Source organism: Ochotona curzoniae, unplaced genomic scaffold (assembly GCF_017591425.1).
Source record: "Ochotona curzoniae isolate NIBS_2020 unplaced genomic scaffold, NIBS_Ocur_1.0 contig_46, whole genome shotgun sequence".
Classification (NCBI taxonomy): Eukaryota; Metazoa; Chordata; class Mammalia; order Lagomorpha; family Ochotonidae; genus Ochotona; species Ochotona curzoniae.
Window position 1 is genome coordinate 5,457,132 of NW_024466340.1, and position 23,680 is coordinate 5,480,811.

General features: G+C 45.8%; 1 protein-coding gene across 2 annotated transcripts in view; it reads right to left on the reverse strand.

Moving 5' to 3' along the window:
* ATP2A2 (ATPase sarcoplasmic/endoplasmic reticulum Ca2+ transporting 2) overlaps positions 1 to 23,680 on the reverse strand; it is a 45,627-nt gene that overhangs the window by 16,269 nt on the left and 5,678 nt on the right. For both annotated transcript variants that reach the window (XM_040987023.1, XM_040987022.1), the window contains exons 4-6: positions 19,532 to 19,636; positions 14,709 to 14,847; positions 1,852 to 1,932 (exon numbers count right to left, since the gene is read on the reverse strand). In XM_040987023.1, coding sequence (XP_040842957.1) covers positions 1,852 to 1,932; positions 14,709 to 14,847; positions 19,532 to 19,636 — 325 coding nt within the window. The remainder of the gene's footprint in view (positions 1 to 1,851; positions 1,933 to 14,708; positions 14,848 to 19,531; positions 19,637 to 23,680) is intronic.

Genomic DNA, 23,680 nt, shown 5'->3' on the forward strand with positions numbered 1-23,680 from the left:
ATATATACACTTAATATATATAACAACGAAGCTAATCCACTAAGCCTGTGTTTTGTTCAATAATCCCAAACTAAGAAAAAATGAAAACACTTTCGAAAATATCTGTATGTACTAACCAACCATGTTTCAATAAAAGCAAAATTGTTTGGGTTTTTTCTTTTTGCTTTTGTTTTCAACATTTTGAAATTTCTATTCGGAAGGGCAGATTTCAGAGAAGGTGAAACACCCAGAAAGATCTTCCACCTAACTGGCTCACTCCCCAAAATGGCACAATGGCCAAAGCTGAGCTGATTTGAAGTCAGGAGCCTCTTCCAGGTCTCCCACGCGGGTGCAGGGTCCCAAGGCTTTGGGCCGTCCCCACTACTTTCCCAGGCCACAGGCAGGGAGCTGGATGGGAAGTGGAGCAGCTGGGACATGAAAGGTGTTTATGGGATGCCAGTGCTTGCACACAGATCAGTCAGCTGAGCAATCACTACAGGCTCCAAAGGAAGAAATTTTTTAAAAAACACATCAGGGGCCCGGCACAGTGGCATAGTGGTTAAAGTTCTCGCCTTGAATGCATCTGGATCCCATATGGGTGCCAGTTCTAATCCTGGCAGCCCCAAGTCTTGGAACCCTGCACCCACGTGGGAGATTCAGAAGAGCTCCTGGCTCCAGACTGGCTCAGCTCTGGCCGTCCCGGGCACTTGGGGAGTGAACCAATAGACGGAAGATTTTCCTCTGTCTCTCCTCCTCTCTGTAAATCTGCCTTTCCAATAAAAATAAATAAATCTTTTAAAAAAAGAAAGAAAGAAAGAAAAAAAAGGTAGTGCTGCCTAACAAGACACCGGATTCACATGGTACCCACTCTACTACTGCCAGTCTCTCTGCTACCCAGTGTGAGCCCAAATGAAGCTCCTGGCTTCAGACTGGCCCAAGCCCTGACCCCAATATCCACCTGGAGACTGGACCAGCAGACAGAAGCTCTGACTTTCTTTGTCTCTCCTTCTAACTCTTTAAAATCAAACTTTTTACTGTCATTTCTTTTTAACAAAATAAATGAGCTCCTCATTGCAACCTAAAACTACATTTACATATTGATTAGTCAATAAGAGATAACATTCAAGAACCTCTATGAAGAGTTACGACAAATATTTCTACAGACACACTGAAAACCGTGCACTTGTAAGCCACTCATTTCCCTCCAGTCCCATGGCATAATTGGCTTCTAGCTTGTTGCTGCCTAATGGAATTTTAATGGGAAAGCTATTCATAAAGAAACAATGAAAAATAGAGGGCTCAGATCCTACCATTATGACATTAACTGCTTTTCAAAACTGATAATCAGAGCAATCTGCAGAGCCTTTATATTCCATATCTATTCATTATTAAGCCAAGATTAGCACTGTTGCTAGGTTAACCTTCTGACCGCCTTGTTTCCAGCTGTTCTGGACTCTCCACCCTAGACTGTCTGTTACACACACACACACCCACACCCCAAGACAGACCAAGTAAATCCAAGGGCACTCACCAATCTCTTGGGGAGCTAACTTTTGTTAAAAGAACATCTGATTTTTATAGTTTGTTACACACAGACTGGCAGTCCTCCAATGAAAAAAAATGCCAGCAATGCAGACTACTTTTCCTGGATGGACAAAAGCTCCTGGATTGGGAGCCGACACTTCAACTGCATGGTTATCTCTGCTGGTGAGAGATTCACAACCTTCTCTAAAATGTGAAAAGAAAAAACTGACTTTTCTTACAATATTGGTAAAGCGCTAAGAAGCAGATACCTTGAGCGCATATGGGTAAGCTCGGGACATGAACGACAAGCACCACACGTCCCACACCCTCCCGGCACATAATACACACCTGTGAGGATCGACTGGTCAACTCTGAGCGTGGTAGACTTGATAGAAGTTAACCTTATGTCGGCAGGAACTTTGTCACCAACTAATTGGGAGAAAAAAGGCAGCTAGAATGAGAAACTTTCACAATCAATTTTAAACTAGAATGTTCTCTAAATCAAACACAGTTTTTAAAAGAAAATGAACAGCCTGTATATGCACAAAAATGATCAACCGACCTTGGGGTCCAATTTGTGAATTATGGGGCTGCTGCTGTGGTGTAGCTGGCTAAGCCCCCACCTGTGGCACCAGCAGCCCTCATGGATGACAGTTTGAGTCCTGGCTGCTTTACTTCCCATCCAGCTCCTTGCTAATGTGCCTGAACCCCTGTACCCACATGGGAGACTGTGAGGAAGCTGATGGCTTCAGACCAGCCCAGATCCAGTCACTGTGGCCATCTGGGGAGTAAAAACACAGATCAAAGGGCCCGGCACTGCAGCCTAGTGGCTAGGGTCCTCACCTTCTGCGTGCCAGGATCCCATATGGGTATCACTTCTAATCCTGATAGCTCCGCTTCCCATCCAGCTCCCTGCTTGTGGCCTGGGAAAGCAGTCAAGGATGGCCCAAAACCTTGAGACCCTGCATCCATGTGGGAGACCTGGAAGAGGCTCCTAGCTCCAGATCATCTCAGCTCCAGCCATCGCAGCCACTTGGGGAGTGACTCAGCAGACAGATCTTCCCCTCTATATATTTGACTTTCCAATAAAAATAAATAAATCTTAAAAAACAAACAAAACCAGATAGAAGATCTCTCTATAACTCTGCCTTTTGAATAAAAAAAGTGTGAATTACATAAGGAAAGAATCATGTTTGGGAAACCTCTAAAAAGTTCTAAATAGCAAGTTGTTCTTTGTCTCACCCACCTTCCTTCATACCTCCACCCTTCCCACCCTAATCAGATGCCCACCATGTAAACAATATAAAAATAAATAATAAAAGACATTACTATGAACCGAAAGCCAGCTCTCTTAAAAACTCAACTTCATACATAGACAGAAGCAAAAACAAAACTGCACATTTGTTTAAAATGAAAGCCTGACATAGTTAAGTTTGCACCCAGTGGTTCACTCCCCACAATGCCCCGCCAGGCCATGGCCAGGACCCACAGCCTAGCACTCACTCCAGCTCTCCTTGTGGGCAGCAGGAGCCCAGTCACCTGAGCCAGTAGGGCTGCTGCCCAGCGTTCACATTAGCAGGAGAGCAAAGTGAGGGATCCCTCGGGGCTTCCAGAGGGACCTGAGGGCCACCCAGCAGCTCACCTGTGAGGCCAACCTTAGCAACACCACTCAGGTTAAGAAAAACTGTCAGTCACATTAACAGCCCACTTAGGATTTTTAGTTGATTACACTTTCAAACTTTGTGGCCACCCTGTATTTGTAGAATGAATATCAACCTAAACTTTGCTAGGTAAACTGGCCAACTACAAGGCCTACTATTTATGGCTTAAATTTCAGTACAAGGAACTTATTTACAGGTGCTCAAAGGGCAACACTTCTGGGAAGAGTACCAAACTGGTCCCACTGGGTAGAGGGACACGCAGAGGAAGACTGAGTATTTTAAACCCTGCGTGCCCTGAACAAACCTCCTGCAGCACCTAGAGGTGGCGTGTCCGGGTAATAGGTCCTTTCCTTGACATGTGTAACACACGATGCCACAAGGCCACCCCGGCAAGAAAAGGACAGAAGCAGTGCCAGCCTGCTGCCGAGTGTCCATCCGCCTCTGACTTTAGGAAAGGACCACTAAAACTCAAAGTAGATTATCACTAGAATGGTAAACCTACTGAAGAAAAATTTTCCATTTTTTTATACTATTTGACACATACTAGGTTATAGTTGTCACTGGTTATATATAACATGGTAAAAGTCATCCTGTCCGTGAAATAAACCCTGGACACAATTTACTTCCAAATTTTCTGCATTTCAAAGTTTTTCAAGAACGTGGTTTCCTTTTGTCACGCCAGTACAACAGACAAACTGCAGCAGGAGCAGGGCTGCCAGGTGGCACGGAGTTTCTCAACATTTAATCTCAAGAGGCGGAGGTCACCCCGGCACTTTAGTGAAATGACATGCAGGTTAAGATTTAATTCCTGCTGGAAATGCTTATGCAATGAAATGCAACATCCATACTGAAAATACAAGTACCTCTCATTTTAATAAAATTCTGCGCATACTGCACCTCAGATAATCAAGTACTATTATTGAAAAGGTATATTCACACAGCGGACAGAGTGCACAAAGTGAGGATTTAGCCACTGAATCACTGCACTGAACACAATAAAGTAGTATTTTCAACTCCAGTGCTCTATCAAGAGCTAAAATGAACTCACAATATGAAATTTTAAACTAAATTAAGAAAAATACTTAAGGGCTGAGGCCATAACTCAACAGGCTGATCCTTCAGCTCCAAGGGCCAGGATCCCATAGGGTCACTGGTTCGTGTCCCCTTCCCTTCCAGCTCCCTGCTTGTGGCCTGGAAATGCAGTCGAGGACGGCCCAAAGTCTTGGGACCCTGCACCCACGTGGGAGCTCCTGGCTCCTGGCTCAAGATCAGCTTAGCTCCAGCCATCGTGGCTACTTGGGGAGTGAACCAGCAGATGGAAGATCTTTGTCTCCTCTCTGTAAACCTAATCTGCCTTTCTAAAGCCACTGTTGTGGCACAGTGACAGATAAGCCAGCAGCGTGCCATCCAGCTTCCTGGCCTGGAAAAGCAGCCAACCAGACGCCAAGGCTGTCAGTCCCATGGGAGATGTGGAAGGTGGTCTCCGAGCTTCTACCAATTGTGATCATTTGGGAGTAAAAAAATGGATCGAAGATAACCTGTCACAACGCTTCGCCAATAAATATTTCTTTAAAAAAAAAAAAAAGCGACTGTGAAGCAATTATTTTGTAATTAAAAAGAATTCCAACTCAAAAACCTGTGATAAATGAGATTCTCAGGATTTTATTTTCTAGATAAATGTATTTGAAGCAGTCCAGAAGTCCCTAATTTTATTTTTTGTTTCCTTTTAAAAAGATTTATCTATTTTATTGGAAAGGCAGATTTACAGAGAGAAGGATCTTCTATCTGCTGGTTCACTCTCCAAGTGGCCACCACGGCCAGAACTTAGCCGATCCGAAGCCAGGAGCTCGGAGCTTCCTCTGGGGCTCCCATGCGGGTGCAGGGTCCCAAGGCCCTGGGCCGTCCTCAGCTGCTCTCCAAGGCCACAAGCAGGGAGCTGGATGGGAAGTGGAGCAGCCAGGATTAGAACCTGTGCCCTTATGTGATCTTGATACATCCAAGGTGAGGAGTTACCCACTATGCTACCATGTCGGTATCCTAAATCCTTACTTTTTTTTTAAAGATTCATTTTTTTTTAAATTACAAAGTCAGATATATATACAGAGATATACATAGTCAGATATATAAATCTGGTATATAGTCAGATATATATACCCTATGTGAGCACGTGTTTGAGTCTTGGCTGCTCCACTTTCAATCCAGCTCCAGTTAATAGCCTGCAGACGCAGCACAGGATGACCCAAGTGCTTGGGCTCGTGCATGCAGGTGAAGACCCAGAATAAGCTCCAGGCTCCTGACTGTGGACTAGCCCAGCTCTGGCCATCTTGACCATTTGGGGAGTGAACTAGCAAACGGAAGGCCTCCGGCTCTCCTTTTTTCTGTACTTCTTTCAAGTAAGTGAATCTTAAAAAACAACAACAACAAAAAAACCAAAAAAAATGAAGATGTTCAACACATTTTAAACGAGGGTTCAGCGCGACAGCCTAGGTGGCTAAAGTCTCCGCCTCGTATGTGCAGGGCTCCATTTCATATCCTGGCTGCTCCACTTCCCTTCCGACTTCCTGCTTGTGGCCTGGGAAAGCAGTCGAGCATGGCCCAAGGCCTTGGGATCCGCACTTGTATGGGAGACTTGGAGGAAGCTCCTTGCTCCGGATCAGCACAGCTCTAGCCACTGCGGCCACTTGGGGCGTGAACCAGCGCGTGGAAGATCTTTCTATCTCTCCTCTCTGTAAATCTGATTTTCCAATTTAAAAAAACCCCACAATTTATACAAGCACACAATTTCCCTTTGTGTGCAGCTTCTGTGAGCTCCAGCATAAGGAGCAAGTAGTGCTGTCTCAATGATCACATCCAGAAACATCTCCCTGATTGGGCATGTCAATGCCCTTAGGGGAAGTAGTAGTGGAAAATTCTGACTCTTGCCAAGAGAATGCTCTGCCATTTTTCCTCCAATTTTTTTTCCTCTTTGGTTTGAAGCAGGTATAATAAAAGAATAATCTCTGTCATAAAATACCTCCATTTGAATAACATCTGACACCATTCACATTTAGCTCTCAGCTCTCCAAGACTGTAACTCTTATCTTGCTACCATAGTAGATACCCACTCTGAACAGAACCCTCTAAGCCCAGTTAGGTTCCAAGAGTGCAAACAGGAGTCAGATAAGGGAAATTATTATTTTTGCCACATTTTATGACTGAAGGAGAGGCCAGCATTGCAGAGCAGCACAGCCAAGCACCACCAGCATCCTTTATCAGGCACTCCGCTTCGGCTCCTGTTCCCTGCCAATGTGGGAGTATTTAGGTGGAGCTCCTGGTTCCTGGCACCAGCTGGACTGTTCCAGCCATTTGCAGATTGAATCAATAGATAGAAAGTCTTTCTCTTGCTCTGCCTTTCAAATAGATAATCTTAGAAACAAAACAAAAAGCGACTGCAGCTTTCTCTAACCCTCAGGGATGCTGGGTGGGCCAGCTAGGTTAAAGCCCAGTTTAGAATACACACACACTCATCAGAGCACTGACTCAAGCTTTTAAACCTGGTTCTTATGAATGTCCTGGGTGGTGGTGGGTGATGGCCCCAACACAGGGGTCCCTGATGTCTCCATGCAACACTGGGATGGATTCCGGACCCTGCCTCCAGCTGGTTCCAGCTGCTTCCAGCCCTGATTGCTGTAGGCATTTGGGGAGGTACATCAGAGACGTCCTCTATTCACGCTTTCAAATAAACAAACCCGCAGTGATTGTAAATATTGGGTTAATCAATGTTACTCAGAAAAATCCCTTTTTATTAGCTCTAAGTATAAATTTAAGAATCTAATAATTAATTGAGACAAATTCTACCTGGAATAGCTAAATAATTTCTAAGAGTAAACTGCATAATATCAGAAACTGTGTCTCATATACCACTATGAGTTTTGAATTAAATGCAGCCCCTAGGAAAAGGAAACCACAATAGAACTAATTACCTTAAATTACTTAAATACTCAAACATGATTCCAACACATTCACTATGCTTCCAACCTGAGTCATAAATTTTGTAGTCAAGTAGAATGAATTAAACCGCTCACATGGAAAGTCCCCCTTGCCTACTTAAAACTATCTCCAGGTCTCAGAGCGAGCAGGGGAGAAGCACCTAAAGCGCCACAGGGGTCTGTTGTTGGGGAGGGCGTCAGGCAAAGGTGGCACTGTTCCTCACTAAGGAACTCTGAATAGCTTCTTCCTATCCACTTCCCAACCACACTTTACCGCGCCATCTCAGGCTGCTCATCAGTGAGCTTCAGGTCCCCAAAGGGTTTTCTGGGCTTCTAGGTACACACCCTCCTCTCCCCACAACAGCAAGACTCCAATTCCTTGATCGTGTCGTCAGCAGACCTTACAATGCACCTGCAGAGTGCTCTCTTCTTTCCTGACACTCTATTCTCCCAGGCCACGAGCTGCAGGAAGGCACTCTCCTACGCCCATAGATGCTCACTCCCACCTAGGGCATATGGGACGCTTTCAAGGTTCCTGCTGCTAGTGTCACCCCAGCCCAATCTTAGATCAGTGAATGGGAGATGTCTTCCTCCTTCCCAATCACTTTCAAAACTTTAAGAAATACCCAAACAGGTTTTCTTCTATGTACTATGGAGACTGATTTTTAAAACTGGCTACATGAAAAGAAGTCTTGAGACATCTTCTATTCAGGCACAGCTCAATATCACAACACCCGACACAGAAGGTGCCAGCACTCTCTCAGTGCACACAGAAGGTGCCAGCACTCTCCCTCAGTGCACACAGAAGGTGCCAGCACTCTCCCTCAGTGCACACAGAAGGTGCCAGCACTCTCTCAGTGCACACAGAAGGTGCCAGCACTCTCCCTCAGTGCACACAGAAGGTGCCAGCACTCTCTCAGTGCACACAGAAGGTGCCAGCACTCTCTCAGTGCACACAGAAGGTGCCAGCACTCTCTCAGTGCACACAGAAGGTGCCAGCACTCTCCCTCAGTGCACACAGAAGGTGCCAGCACTCTCCCTCAGTGCACACAGAAGGTGCCAGCACTCTCCCTCAGTGCACACAGAAGGTGCCAGCACTCTCCCTCAGTGCACACAGAAGGTGCCAGCACTCTCCCTCAGTGCACACAGAAGGTGCCAGCACTCTCCCTCAGTGCACACAGAAGGTGCCAGCACTCTCTCTCAGTGCACACAGAAGGTGCCAGCACTCTCTCTCAGTGCACACAGAAGGTGCCAGCACTCTCTCTCAGTGCACACAGAAGGTGCCAGCACTCTCTCTCAGTGCACACAGAAGGTGCCAGCACTCTCTCTCAGTGCACACAGAAGGTGCCAGCACTCTCTCTCAGTGCACACAGAAGGTGCCAGCACTCTCTCTCAGTGCACACAGAAGGTGCCAGCACTCTCTCTCAGTGCACTCAGAAGGTGCCAGCACTCTCAGTGCACACAGAGGTGCCAGCACTCTCTCTCAGTGCACACAGAGGAGGAGCTTGTTCAAGGTCTGTCTTTGAAAGTCACACTACTTCCACAGAAGCACAGTCTACAGCTAACCATGCCCCACTCTTAGTTTATAGCCCTACTCTTTCCCCAGGCTGTGAATCTGGAAATTGTCTTGGAGTCGGCAATGTGCAATTTATTTAAACAACAAAACAACAAGTGGTTTTAGATTTCTACATAGCCAAATTCACCGATTCCAGTGACTTTACACAAGACCCAGAAAACATGACCTCCATACCTGTGGAAACACTCAACACTGTTTGCGGTATCTTCATCTCAGTGCCAGAATGGAAAAGTTGACGCTTACTGGCACTCTGACTGTCATGAGTCATGGGCAATGAAGAGGAGGTGATTAGAGGAAATTGGGAAATGCCGGCTCCGTGATAACCGGGCCAGGCTTCCAGATCAGCATGGACTGACGGCTGTGGGGACTGTCCAGGGCTCCTTATTTCTCAGGATGCTCCTTACAGTGTCGAGGGGCCCTAAGTCTCAAAGCTCTCTGCTTCTGATATAGCTATGCTAATCTCTTTCAGATTTCATTTTTGTATTTATACACAAGTGGATTAAGAAGCCACATTTATTTTACAAGGCGCAACTCCCAGAATTTATAGGAACTAAAATAACAATCTCCACTATAGCCTGGGTGCAGAGGTCTCAGACCTGCACCCCCAGTCCCATCTCCACCTTCATGCGAGAAAAGGGACAAGAGGACAAGCATGGTCAATCCCTCTTTGGTCCCATTGGAAGAGCAGGGCAAAGGGTTGCTGTGGTGGCACCTCAAGCTAATCTTCCACCTGACCATGTCAGCACCTCATGTGGATGCTGGTTTGTGTACTGACTGCTCCATTTCCCATCCAGCTCCCTGCTTGTGGTCTGAGCGGAGGATGACCCAAAGCCTCATGGGAGACCTGGAAGAAACTGCTGACTTTGGACTAGCTCAGCTCTGGCCATGTGGGCATCTGGGTAGAGAACCAGTGGATGAAAGATCTTTCTTTGTCTCTCTTTCTCTACGTAAATCTGCCTTTGCAATTAAAAAAAAAAGTAGAGCAGTCAGAAGTTGCACAGACATACATGGTATGCTGGTGCTGCAGGTGGCTAAGCTGCAGCACACATCGGCCTGGAATCAGACACCTGTTAGACCTGGAAAGCTCCTGAAGAAGAATCTGCTCAGATTATCCAATTACACTAAATAGAATGTACTTTATTCACTGTTATGCAGGATTAGAACACCAAAGAGTTCCTTATATCAAGTCATATTTTATTAAAACTGTCTGAAAAAAGTTACTTTATACATGCTACTAAATTTCATCACTGCAAGCTGATTATCAAAAATCAAATTTCGATAGTTATCACTTTGGGATAAACACTATGTGCAGCAAGTGAAGCTGTCACTTGGGACACCAGCATCCCACAGGGTGCTGGTTCAAGTCCTGGCTGACCCACTTTTTATTCCATTTCCTGCTAAAAGCAGGGGAAGACGGCCCAAAGCCTTAGGCCCCTGGCACCTACATGGGACACCGAGAAGTAGCTCCCGGCTTCTGACTGGCTCAGGTCTGGCCGTTACAGCCGTTTGTGGAGTAAATGAGCAGATGGAAGCGCTCTCTCTAAATGCCACCTTTCAAATACATACAAACATACATAAATTAAAAAAAAAATCCATTGTATTTTGTAGTTCCTCATATCCTTGAATAAACCCTGAAATTGCCAGAATTATTGCTGAGCATTTGGTCTGCACTCTAAAGAACACAAATCAATTCCTTACAGAAAATCTAAAGCAAATTTTATTTTAAAATTGTGTCATTTCCATCACTTACATAATCTTAAAATATGATTCATTCCAGAGTATACTACAAGACAGAAGCCATCTGAGGATATTAATGTCCTTGTGTTATTCGTCAGCCCTGGGTTACCAAGAGACATGAGGTTTGTTTTAAACAATCCTAAAAGTAGCGCCCTGGGAAGTCAGTAAATGCCCCCAAACCCTAAAATGAGGACATTCATGACTCTGACAGCAGATTTCTAGAACATTATCAGATCATGCAGAGAGCTTAAAAGTGTGAACATTTATGTCCCTACCACATGTTTGTCTTAAGTTTTATTTTCCATTCATCCAAGAAATATTTTCCTGGCATGAAGACAAACGCACAACCGTGGGTTCAGAAGATGAGCAAGTAGTAGGTATCTCCGTACTTCTGCTTGGCTTCTGTGTTCTAGAGACTTCTAAGGTTTGCATAATCATCTCCTATGCGTGCTTTCACAACTTCTCAATGGAGTGACTATTAGCTGGTATGACAACAACTAAACTCAACTTCCCTAACTCCACCTCCTCTTCCAGAAACCATCTGCCCCAATGCAGCCTTCAAGATGTTCAACAGAACCACCCTACAAACCCGCACCCCAAAACAAGATGGAATAATTTAATCACAAGAGGTGACCCCCTGCACTATTAACAGTGACTTTCTCCAAGTATCAAAATCACTCATCAGCCCTCGTTTCCATCTTCACTTTTCCAACACATCGGAAAGATTTCTTCACGCCCAGTTTCGTAATATAAATTAAAGCGCAGAGCGGCCATCTGTTTCAGGCTGTACTGTTTCAGGCTGTGTGGCAAATAAGACTGACAAGCAAAAGAATTCGGACAAGGAAAAACTTGGAGAACTGAAGTCCACTTCTCTAGCTTTTATACAACTGAATTAATTATAAGGCTAAATGCCAACTGCAGGGCCAATCAGGGTATCAGTTCTAATCAAAACAAGTTTAAAGGCCAACAAGTATAGTCTGAGAATTCTCCATAAACACCCACTCATCTACAGAGCCACAAGATGCTTTTCCCAACGTTCCAGATAATTCATCCTCTAGAATTACACCGTGACCCAATTCAATGGCCCACTGGTCCCATTAATCCATGGAAGTTATATTTTAAATCTGGATATAAATGTAGGAACAGTACCAACAGTCTCATGTGGACCAAAGCACACTGAAAACTTCATTAGAATCACAACCACATGTCCACAGCACCGTCACCCACAGCCAAACTCCACTTCCTGAAGGACTGTCCGCTCTCCTTTAACAGGAGCAAGACAAGGATGCTTGCCCTTGCCACGTCAGTTCCCCACTGAACAAGGCTCCAGCCAGGGACTCAGGTTAGAAGCAAAAGGCGGCCAGGCTGCAAAGAGCTACCAATCCTTGCAGATACACAGTGCTGTATCCAAGGCATCTTAACAAACCCTTCAGAGATCACTAAGATTGCAAGATACCAAATCAACAACAATCAATTCCATACTTAGGAATAAAGAAGTATAAAACCTGCACATTAAATGAAAGAAGCTTAAGAAATCTGGCCTAGCACTGTGGTCAGTGAGTTAAAGTGCTGCCTGCAACGCCAGCATCTGGCATCAGGCTCTCGTCCAGTTCCTGGCTGCCCCGCTTTGGATCCAACTCCTTGTTCTGGAGCTGGGGAAAGCAGCAGGACTGACCAGCAGCCTGAACCACTGACGCCACAGGAGATGTCAAGAAGCACCTCCCACAGAATGAAAAACATTCCTGCTAGCTGTATTGGATAAGCCGGCATATGTAGAAAAACAAAATGGGGAAAGGATCCGAACATTTCTCCAGAAAACAAAAGCTACCTTAATAAACGACACGCACCTGAGAGGATGCCAACAACTGACAATCAGGGAGCTGCAAATCAAAATTACAAAGAGAACATACCTGGAAGTGTTTAAAAAAACAGAACAAAGCAGTAATTCCCAGAGAAGAAAATCATGGCCAACATAAAAAGATGGACAGCAACCACTGCTTTGGAGAATACAGAGGCATCAGAAACCACAACACCACCACTTAAAACAGTGTGGCAGTTGCTGAAAATACTCAATGTTAGCACACAGCCTGCTACCCGCAGGCCTGAGGCATAACAGAAACCAAAAGTTACATTCACCTAACCTGTAACAAGTATTCACAGCAACATTACTCATAAGAACACCAAACTAGAAACATTCTCAATATCCTACATGAACATTCATCAAAATGGATAAATAAAAGGCCGCATCTCCGAGCAACGGAATATTATTGAGCCATGGAAAGGAACGAATACATGTTCCGTAAACTTATCAGATACTTAAACGCTAAGCTGAAGGAATCTATCACACACAGCCACACGGTTTCCTACCCTGAATACTGGACACACAGAGCCCAGCCGCCAGGGCTGAGACTAACTGCTAACCAGAGGCAAGGTTCTCCGAGGCGAAAACATTCTCAAATTGTGACTGCATTTTTTTTTTGTCTACAAGTAAAAGACTTACTTTATTTTGAAAGGCAGAAATACAGAGAATCTACCTCCCAGATGTGTGCCAGCTAGCACTGGGCCAGGCTGCAGACAAACGCTGGGAGCTTGCTCCGGTCCCCCCATGGTACAGGGGCCCAGTCACTGCCCTCCAAGAAGCAGTAACAGTGGAGTGCCGAGATGTGAACTAGCACCCACGCATGGGTGATGGTGCTGTAGGAAGTGCTTTATCCACGATCCACAGTGCTGTCCCTGGAAAGGGCAAACTTGACAGCATATGAATTACACCTCAAAGCTGTTTAAAAAATTGTGAGCTGGGCCTGGCGCGATAGCCTAGCAGCTAAAATCCTCGCCTTGAACGTGCCAGGATCCCATACGGTTCTAATTCCAGCAGGCCCGCTTCCCATCCAGCTCCCTGGGTTCCAGCTTTGGACTGGCTCAGTTCTGGGTGCTGTAGAGTGAACCAGCAGATGGAACATCTTGCTTTCTCTATGTCCCTTCCTCTCTCCCCCACCTTAATTTTGGCTTTCAAATAAAATAGGTCTTTTAAAAAAAAACTTTTGGTACCAAGTCAACTTCTTTTCCTTTCCTGTTTTTTTGGAAGATTTATTATTTACAGAGAGGAGAACCAGATCTTCCACTTGCTGGATCACTCCCCAAGTGGCCCCAACAGCTGGAGCTGAGCAGATCCAGAGCCGAGCTTCCTCCCGATCTCCCACCTGGGTCCACTGCTTTCCCAGGCAATGAGCAGGGAGCTGGTCTGGAAGTGCAGCAGCGGGGACACAAATCGGTGCACATATGAAGTGCCAATGCCAGTGCTGCAATGGAAGCCTAGCCTACTACACCATGGCCCTAAATAAGCCTCAAAAAAAAAAAAGCATATTCCTATGCAATGATTCTCCAAAATAAGCCCTACCATCTTGGGGGAAATAAGAGGCTGTTCCAGTCAGTTTCAAGGGCTGTTTGAACATGGCTCTGAGAGCCCCAAGGACACACATCCCCTTGGATCCATGCAGAGTGCTGCATATGCAGGGCATACACTAACTTTCTGGTCTGTTGTTTTCCAAAGATTTATTTAAAGTCAGAGTTGCACAGAGAACAAGAGACAGAAACCTACCCAGTGGTTCCTGCCAGAAGTGGGACCGGGCCAGGCCAAAGCCAGGAGCCTCATTCAGACCTCCCACATGGGTGAGGGGCATAAATACCTGGATCATCTCCCACTGCTTTTCTCCAGCCACCGGGAGTTGGCTCAAAAATGGAGCAGCAGGGACTCGAACTGGTGCCCACATGAGATGCTAGTGGGTGAGCAGCAGCTACACCTCAATGCAAGTCCTAGGAAACCGACCCATGAGCTCAGTCGGGGAAGCTCTGGCTCAGGGTCCTGTCCAAGCATTTGTAAGTACAGCCACGGATTTACCGAGCCATCCATTCCAGTTACAAATGAAGCTTCCTATTTGTGTGAAGAACCAAGACAAAAGCCTGAACAGCCATTAACCAGTGTGTAACAAACTGCTCAATACAACTGCCAGACACCAACTTTCACCTCTAGCATCGGAGTTCGTTCATATCAATTACTAAGTATAATCATTCAAAATACCTTCTTTACAAACAAAACGTAATCAACAAGAGATGCCAAAAAAATCATAGTAAAGGAAATCAGATTTGTTTGGATAGTACTAAAATGGGTTAACCAAGTGGTCTATAAATACAACTGGAAGCCGTAAGATAAGGACTGCATTCAGAAATAGTCTAGAATAAAGGGAAAATCATAAGCTCACGTGCCTGCGATCTCCACGATGTCGCCAGGGACGATGTCTTTGGCTTTGATCCGCTGCACGCTCTTCCGGTCCTGCCGGTACACCTTGCCCATCTCGGGCTCATACTCCTTCAGGGCTTCGATGGCATTTTCAGCATTCCTTTCCTGAGGGAAAAAGCAGACCAGTCAACACCGGCCTGTTACTCCAAGTATTGGCAGTGTAACATCACAGTTTTTTTTTCAACTTAAATCGCATGTAATCAAATACTTTACATTTTTAACTTTTTTTTCTTAAAAGATTCATTTAAAAGGCAGAGCCGATAGAGGTAAGGGAAAGGGAAGAAAAGACTCATCTTTCATTAACTGGCTCACTCCCCAGATGGTCACAGCAACTGGAGCATGCTGAAGCCCGGAGTCAGAACTCAGAGCACTCCAAGAAGCTGCACACCGGTCAGCCGGGACTGGGCTCGGCACTCTCGGGATGCTGACGTCACAGTGGGGCTCCCTCAGCTGTGCCAACATGGCCCCCCGTAACTCTTATCTAAAACAATGATGAGGCAGACTCCGGCTGTTCCTGGCGACTCAGGACACACAAGCGTCATACCAGAGCAAGCACGAATATGTGGCTTTTACTTGGAACCCAGACCTGCCCGCTCCTGCCTTGGCCTCCGTCACGGACACTGCCCTCAGCTACCCAAACCACAGGTCTCCACCACCAACTGCTGTTGACTACACAGGCTGCATATCACTGATGCAATGAGATGAAATCCTGAAGCTCTCATCTTAAGCCAGAGCCCATTTCCTTTAAGCGGTTTTCATTTCAAGGCAGTATTTTATAATGACGCTTAGGATTATGTATTAAAAATATTTTCAAAGACGCCAAGAAGAGTAAGGAATGAGGAAAAGCAGCTATGGAATCTGGCGTCAGAGAGCACACTCTAAAACACAGCTGTCCCTCCAGCTGCACACAAGCCCAAACCACTGAACTTGATCCTGAACTCGATCCTGTCTGAGAAAGGCAGCAGCCTAACTCCAGTCTCGGGGTGTCCCTGCGTCCGACAGAGGGTCAGTGACGGACGGAGCCCCCAGGGTCACTACTGCAACACGACATTAACAGCATCTACACACCAACGTCTGTGAGGACAAGAAGTCACACGCTTAAGACCCTGTTTTGGCACAAAGTAAATGTTATGAGTAAAGAACTAAGAAATTCAAGTATGCGTCAAAAATTGAGTATTTTTTGATAAATATGAACAATTATAGACAAACATGGCCTGACTCTCGTCACAGCACTTTCAAGCACATACATTCTCATAATATCACACATGAACACATCAAGGCTTGATATGACTGGAGCACGTTAAACACGCCTACAGAAAACTAAGCCACCCCAACTCGGAGACATGAACGTGCATCTCACACTTGACACGTGTCCCCGACAGAGCAGAGGGTTGCTCAGATTTGGAAAATTCACACTAAAATTCATTCCAATGCCTTTTAAGACACATTTTTAAAGTGAGTTTATGGGCCTGACGTGGTAATCTAGTAGCCAAAGTCCTTGCCTTGCATGAGCTGGGATCCCATATGGACACTGGTTCATATCCCAGTAACTTCATTTCCCTTCCAGCTCCCTGCTCGTGGCCTGGGAAAGCAGTCGAGGACGGCCCAAAGCCTTAGGACCCTGCACCCACGTGGGAGACCCTGAAGAGGCTGCTGGTTCCTGGCTTCAGATCAGCTCAGCTCCTGTTGTTCTACTGTGGTCATTTGGGGAGTGAACTAATGGATGTAAGATCTTCCTCTCTGTCTCTCCTTCCTATGTAAATCTGACTTTCCGATAAAAATAAATGAATCTTTTAAAAAAATAAAGTGACCTGTGTGCATCACACCAGAAACATGAGCATATATAATCATAACAATGCTATTATGATAAAAGTCCTTTAAACACCTGCTAGCATTTGGACAAAATAAATCTTGAGCATCAGTTCCATTCAACTACAGGAAATTTTTTAAAAAGATTTATTTTTATTATTTTTTTATTGGAAAGGCGGATATACAGAGAGGAGAGACAGAGAGGAAGATCTTCTGTCCGATGATTCACTCCCCAAGTGAGCGCAACGGCCAATGCTATGCCGATCCGAAGCCAGGAGCCTCTTCTGGGTCTCCACGCGGTGCAGGGTCCCAAAGCTTTGGGCCGTCCTTGACTGCTTTCCCAGGCCACAGGCAGGGAGCTGGATGGGAAGTAGAGCTGCCGGGATTAGAACCGGCGCCCATATGGGATCGCAGGCATGCAAGATGAGGACCTTAACCACTTGCGCCACAGCGCCGGGCCCAACTACAGGAAATTTAAAGCAACCTTTTTCCCCCCTCATAAGAATTTGTCCCTCAAAATTCATAATTAATGGGTTTTGTTTTCTCAATTTTCAGGTCATGTCAGGTCAGGTCAGAGTTAACCAGACTTCTTAAAGTTTAGGGGATGTGCCCAAAACACTGTACTCTATGAGTACGATAAACACGATTAATAAGGGTATATTTAAATTAGAAGCATACGCTTAAAAATATGATCTCATACCCTGAGGACAAGAGGACAATTAGAATTGTTATTTAAGGTAAACTACCAAAGGAATATTAAAATATAGAGCCAGAAAAGGAATCAACCACATTAAAACAGGATATGCCAAAAGTAGGTCATCTTGGGGAAACAAGAATATATCCAACTTATCACAAATATATTTATTACAACTTTCTGCAAACAGAGATGTCTAAGACGTTCCTCAGTTTCCAAAATCTGCTAATCTCACCTTCACCGCTGCCCTGCTCAGCTATACTCTCCTGCCCTAATTAGACTAATTTGTCATTCCTCAAACACAGCTGGATGGTTCCATTCATTCCTCCCTCTCTGGAACGATCTCTCCAGCCCTCCAGCGTCACAGACGTTACCACTTCCAAAAAGCCTTCCTTGCCGACACTGGGAGGAAACGGCACCATCCTTCAAACCAGCCAACGCCGTGACTCTCCCCACTTCCAGAGGGCAGGGACTCTCCAGCACTGCCCCCACCACTCAAGGTGCTGTTGAAACAGGACCAAGACCGGAAGGGCGTGATCCTTTTTTTTTTTCTAATTGGAAACTCAGATATACAGAGAGACAGACAGGAAGATCTTTCGTCCATTGATTCACTCCCCAAGTGGCTGCAACGGCCAGAGCTGTGCCACCTCAAGCCAGGAGCCAATTTCAGTTTTCCCATGCAGGTGCAGGGTCCCAAGGCTTTGGGCCGAACTTAGCTGCCTTCCCAGGCCATGAGCAGGGAATTGGATGGGAAGTGGAGCTGCTGGGATTAGAACCAGCACCCATATGGGATCCCAGCACATGCAAGGCGAGGACCACACTTTTCTTAAAGCAACAAGCATGCCAGCCAAGTCTGAGACCAGGAGGGCAATTCAGCACAGAACTGAAAGGAAGGTTATTCTTTTTAAAACTGAAAACAAATTTAAAAATCCTCTGAATTTGTTATAAATTTTATTTTGGAGTTCAGATCATCATTGGCCCAAGTTCTATTCCCTAATAATGTTATGTACTATCTTAAGGCCTTTGATAAACACTAAATCTGAACCTCAATGTCATGTTGGTCAGATGGGAATATCTGCCTTACAAGATCACTACAGGGCCCAGCACAGTAGCCAAGTGGCTTAAGTCCTCGACTTGCAAGTGCTGGGATCCCATATGGGTTCGTGTCCTGGCTGCTCCATTTCCTGTCCAGCTCCCTGCTTGTGGCCCAGGAATGAAGCAGAGGTTGGCCCAAAGTTTTGGGACCCCACACACATGTGGGAGACACGGAAGAAGCTCTTGGCTTTGGATCAGCTCAGCTCCATTACGGCCACTTGGGAAGTGAACCAGGGGACAGATCTTTCTCCCCATCTCTCCTTCTCTCTGTTTTTATTTTCAATAAAAATAAGTAAATCTTTTAAAAAATGAATATAAAAATGAAATACATGGGTATGTGTATTAAGTAGCTTCCACAGTAATTTAAATACTCCATGTAATAAAACCATAATTAGCTTAAAAAGCAAGGACAAATCTAATCCTGTGGTAGTTTCTTTTGACTCATTTACTCACAAGAGGATAATTTACATGAAAGTATGAATGCATTTTTTTTTTAGAAAAAGGGGAAGAGAGGAGGTAAGCCTCTCCCCGAGGCAGGCCATGTTTCCCTGAGCCCAGCACATGAAGATCCGGGTGCTCACCACAGAGATACCAGCTTAGAACTGCTACAGGCCTAGGTAATTTTATAACGTGTCTACATTAAGAATGACGGGCACACTATTTAACTGCAAAGGAATGACAACAAATACCATAAACCTAGAAGAGCAAAAATTAAAGCAAAACTGAAAATGAATGTTTAAAAAAAAGGGGAAAAAAACGGCAGCAAAACCGAGATCCCTGCCGAGCAAGGTGAGGGAGCCATTGTTTCTGTAATAAAGCAAGCTCACATTCTTTAAGAAAAGCAACCAGGAGCAACCTCTGCAGGAAAAATGACTTTGGATAACCCCTCTTGCCACCCCCCAAAAAACCCCAGAAGAGATGACGCTGAGCTGGGAGGGTTGCTGCAGGAGCTGGGAGCACGAGACGGACCGTTTCTCCCATCTTCTGATTTCCTCAACTACTTTCTCTCTCATTTCTACCATGAATGAGGAGCAACTAATCAACACAGCAAAATGTTCCTGCAAGAGATTTAAAATTCTGCCATAAAATGGACAAAAGAAAAAAATCTGCATAGACCGGGGTTCCAGAAACCAGGCCACACAGGTCAAAGGACACGGTCAGCACTGTCCACCCCTCACGGGGCTCTCTCACCTGCCACACGCCCACGATGGCATTGGCCACTAAAATCAGCAGAATGACAAAGGGCTCTACAAAGGCCGTGATCGTTTCTTCACCTTCTTCAAACCATGCCAACACCTGCAAGAGAAGCAGCACAGAGCTGTGAGTGTGCGGTTGGGCGAGTGCCACCAGGTAAGCACAGATCAACTGTGTGAAGTAACATCCCCTTTCTTACCGTCTCTGATGGGAAGCGGAATGGAATGAGGCCAACAATCAGTTTATGTCCCATTCACAGCATCCAAACTATATATCTTAATTATAATTCCCTCAAACTTAACTTATAATTGCACTTTTTAAAGAAAGATTTATTTATTTTTATTGGAAAGGCAGATATACAGAGAGGAGGAGAGACAGAAAGAAAGATCTTCCATCTGCTGGTTCACTCCCCATGAGCCCACAACGGCGGCCGGAGTTCAGCCAATCCGAAGCCAGGAGCCTGGAGCCTCTTCCGGGTCTCCCATGCAGATGCAGGGTTTCAAGGCTTTGGGCCGTCCTCAGCTGCTTTCCCAGGCCACAAGCAGGGAGCTGGACAGGAAGTAGAGCAGCCAGGACATGAACCAGCGGCCACATGGGATCCCAGCATAAGCAAGGTAAGAACTTCACCCACCAGGCTACCATGCCAGGACCATAGTTACATTTTTGAAGCTAAATAAAATATCTTTTGTGGAGGGAGATAAAATAAAGCCTGTTCATTTAAAAGGTACATATTTAGTTAAAAAAAAAAAAAAACAACCTTTAATTTCCTGGTTTTACTAAAGCAAAGGGCAGTCATCAATAGCCACGTTGATCTGGCAAGCACTCACACCAAACAATGATCATACACAGAATATTCATAATCACCGACTTTTTAGCACTCCCAGCCCTGACTCACTGTCTTGGGCTTGGCCAGCCTGGAGTCTGGAGACGCTTCCAGGACTCAGAACTGAGCGGAGGGGGGAGGACAGCGCGCCCCAGGGCCTGCACAGGCAGGGGGCGCTCCACCTCCTCAGACCTTCAGCAGCAATCCTGAAGGGGACCTCAGTCACCCTAAGGGGTCCTGAAATCAAGAATGCACATTGGGGGTCACAGTGGTGCCTGTGATAACAGCATCTCAAACAGGCGTCATCAGCGTGAGCCCCAGCTGCTCCACTTGTGATTCTGCTCCCTGTTACTGTCCCAGGAAGGCAGCAGGACGGCCCAGAGCCTTAGCACCTCTCCCTGTGTGGGGAGACCTGAAGACACTCCAGGTTCCCAGCTTGGGACCGCTCAGTTCTGGCCACTGCAACCATGTTGGGAGTTTCCAGCAGACAGAGTCTCTCTCCCTGTTCCCCGTTCTTCTCCATGTCTTTCAAGTAAAATAAACCTCAAGCGAATATTTTGGAGGTTAGGCCCATGACACTAGCAGCTACAGAGCACTTCAGAAACGACCAATAATTTTATAACCAGATACATAAGACTGACTCAAGCAGGTAACTACTTTTAGCTCATACAACCACAACATTAGGACTGAAAACTTGTAAAAGCCTAACTGCAATAGTAATAATAAAGGTGGAAAAACAGAACACAACCAATCTTAAAAAACATAGATTTATTTATTTTTATTGGAAAGCAGATTTACAGAGAAGAGAGATGAGAAAGAGGTATCTTCCATCTACTGGTTCACTCCCCAAATGGCTGTAATGGCTAGAGCTGAGACGAACCAAAGCCAGGAGCTTCTTTCAAGTCTTCCACAGGTGCAGGGTCCCAAGGCTTTGGGCCAGCCTCCACTGCTTTCCCAGGCCACAGGCAGGGAGCTGGATGGGAAGTGAAGCAGCCAGAACACGAAGCAGCACCCTTCTGGGATCCCGGAATATACAACGTGAAGATTTCAGGCACTGAGTCATCACATTGGGCCCACAACACAACAAATCTCAAAGAACATGGAAAAGCATACCCTAAATGACTACTATTTAACCAGCACCGAGAGCCCTGAGAGATGTCAACCGCCCCGGGGACTCTTGTGGACTCTGCCAGCCACATCTAATGATTCAATCTGGGAGGTGGGACTTGTTCCTGGTCTTTGTTGTTGTTGAAAATGCTTAATTTACGGTAACTTTTTTAATTTTTGAATTTTATGGTGCAAATTTCATAGGGTCTGGGATTTCCCTACCCCCTCCCCAAATTCGTACCCTATGCCTGATGTTAAGTCCGTCATAAGCAGTCATAAGTCATTAAATCAGTCCGTTATTTGATCATATCTTTACTTTAAAAGATCTAATTATTGGGTCTGCCTTGATGGTTCAACTGGCTAATCCTCTGCCTTACAAGTGCCAGGATCCCACATGGGAACCTGTTCATGTCCTAGATGCTCCATTTCCCATCCAGCTCCCTGCCTGTGGCATGGGAAGGAAGTCAAGAATGGTCGAAAGCCTTGGGACCCTACACCCATGTGGGAGACCCGGAAGCTCTTGGCTCCTGGCTCCAGACTGGCTCAGTTTTAGCCATTGCAGGTATCTGCGGTGAATCAGTGGATGTAACATCTTCTCTGTCTCTCCTTCTCTCTGTAAATGTCTTTCCAATACAAATAAATGAATCTTTAAAGTTAATCCTCGCCTTGCACGCACTGGGATCCCATATGGTCACCGGTTCTAATCCTGGCGGCCCTACTTCCCATCCAACTCCCTGCTTGTAGCCTGGAAAAGCAGCTGAGGATGGCTCAAAGCCTTGGGATCCTGCACCCTTGTGGGAGACCCAGGGGAGGCTCCTGGCTCCTGGCTTCAGATCAGCTCAGCTCCGGCCACTGTGACTGCTTGGGGAATAAATCAGTGGTCGGAAGATCTTCTCTGTCTCTCCTGCTCTGTATATCTGACTTTCCGATAAAAAATAAATAAATCTTAAAAACAAACAAACAGACGAAGTGCCGACATGAGGTTTGCAAGTCCAGGTAGTAACAGCACATGATCAAGAAATTCCCATTTGAGTCGAGGGTAAAAAGCAGCCGCACAACCTAGTCCTGAAGACGCTGCTAAGGCGCAGCAAGCCCCAAAGGAGGTGGGAAATGCTGCTGCAGCTTTCAACAGGGCAAGGCCCAACGCCAGAAAAGAAAACTTTTCTAGGAAGTTATAAATTTTGATGGACGCAGGATCACAGCTGCTCTAATACTAACCTTTTCAACTCTTGCCAAGGAGAGCATATCAGAAATAAGAAACTTAATTAGCTCTTAGGGGAGATACATTGCCCAACTTGAAAAGTAAGGAGCGCCTTTTCAAAAGGTCAGGGAGGCATTAGCAAGTGTAAGATAAGCTTCACACCTTGTTACAGCTGCTATGAATTCCTCCCTTGGCAGGCAAACCTGGGACACACTTAGAGCTGCAGTGAAGGAAGAGTGGCCTGGACAGAACCCTCAGAGGAAATGCCCAGGAAACGTGCGGCTGCCATTTACCAGCCGTGAGCGCCTGCCACATCCACACAGGAGACACGGGCATTCACACAGTGCACTTCACGCTCTGCAGACACACTAAGCAGCATGCCAACCTCAGCACAGCACCCAAGCCTGCATAAAACCGACAGCCACCTACCTCCTGAATACTTCAAACAAACAGGTCTAGTCCACGTCCACAAAAAACCTGGAGAAGTGCTGAAGTCCAGAATGAAGATCAACTACATTTAAGCTAACTGGGGAGAACCAAGCCAACAAACTGCATTTACATCATGTTGCACCTTCCTTACTTCTTTTTCCCCTAGTAAGAAAACCTCTCAGGTGATATAAGTGGGAAGATAACTCCACTAAGATGGGAAAAAGTAGAGTGGAAAGGGGAGAAAAATCAGGTGAGTCAATTACCCCCAGGTGGTGACAAACAAGCTCCACTTGGAAGCTCCACAAGGAAGGGCAGAGGTTTCTAAACCTCCTAAGAGACAAAGTGGACTGCCTCTCATTCCCTGGAAGTCTGGAACCAGCCATCGCCCTCTGCAGTACAACACTAAGCCGGCGTGCACAACTGACAACGCAAGGCAACAATGAAGCAACCAACCTGGCAATCCCAGGCAGGTGCAAGAAAAGGTTCCTCAAGTGTAACAGGAGGCACAAACGGCGCTGCTGCTTTCCTTTGAACTTTGTGCACACACCAGCCGACCTATCTCCTGCTAAAGCTTACATTATCACAC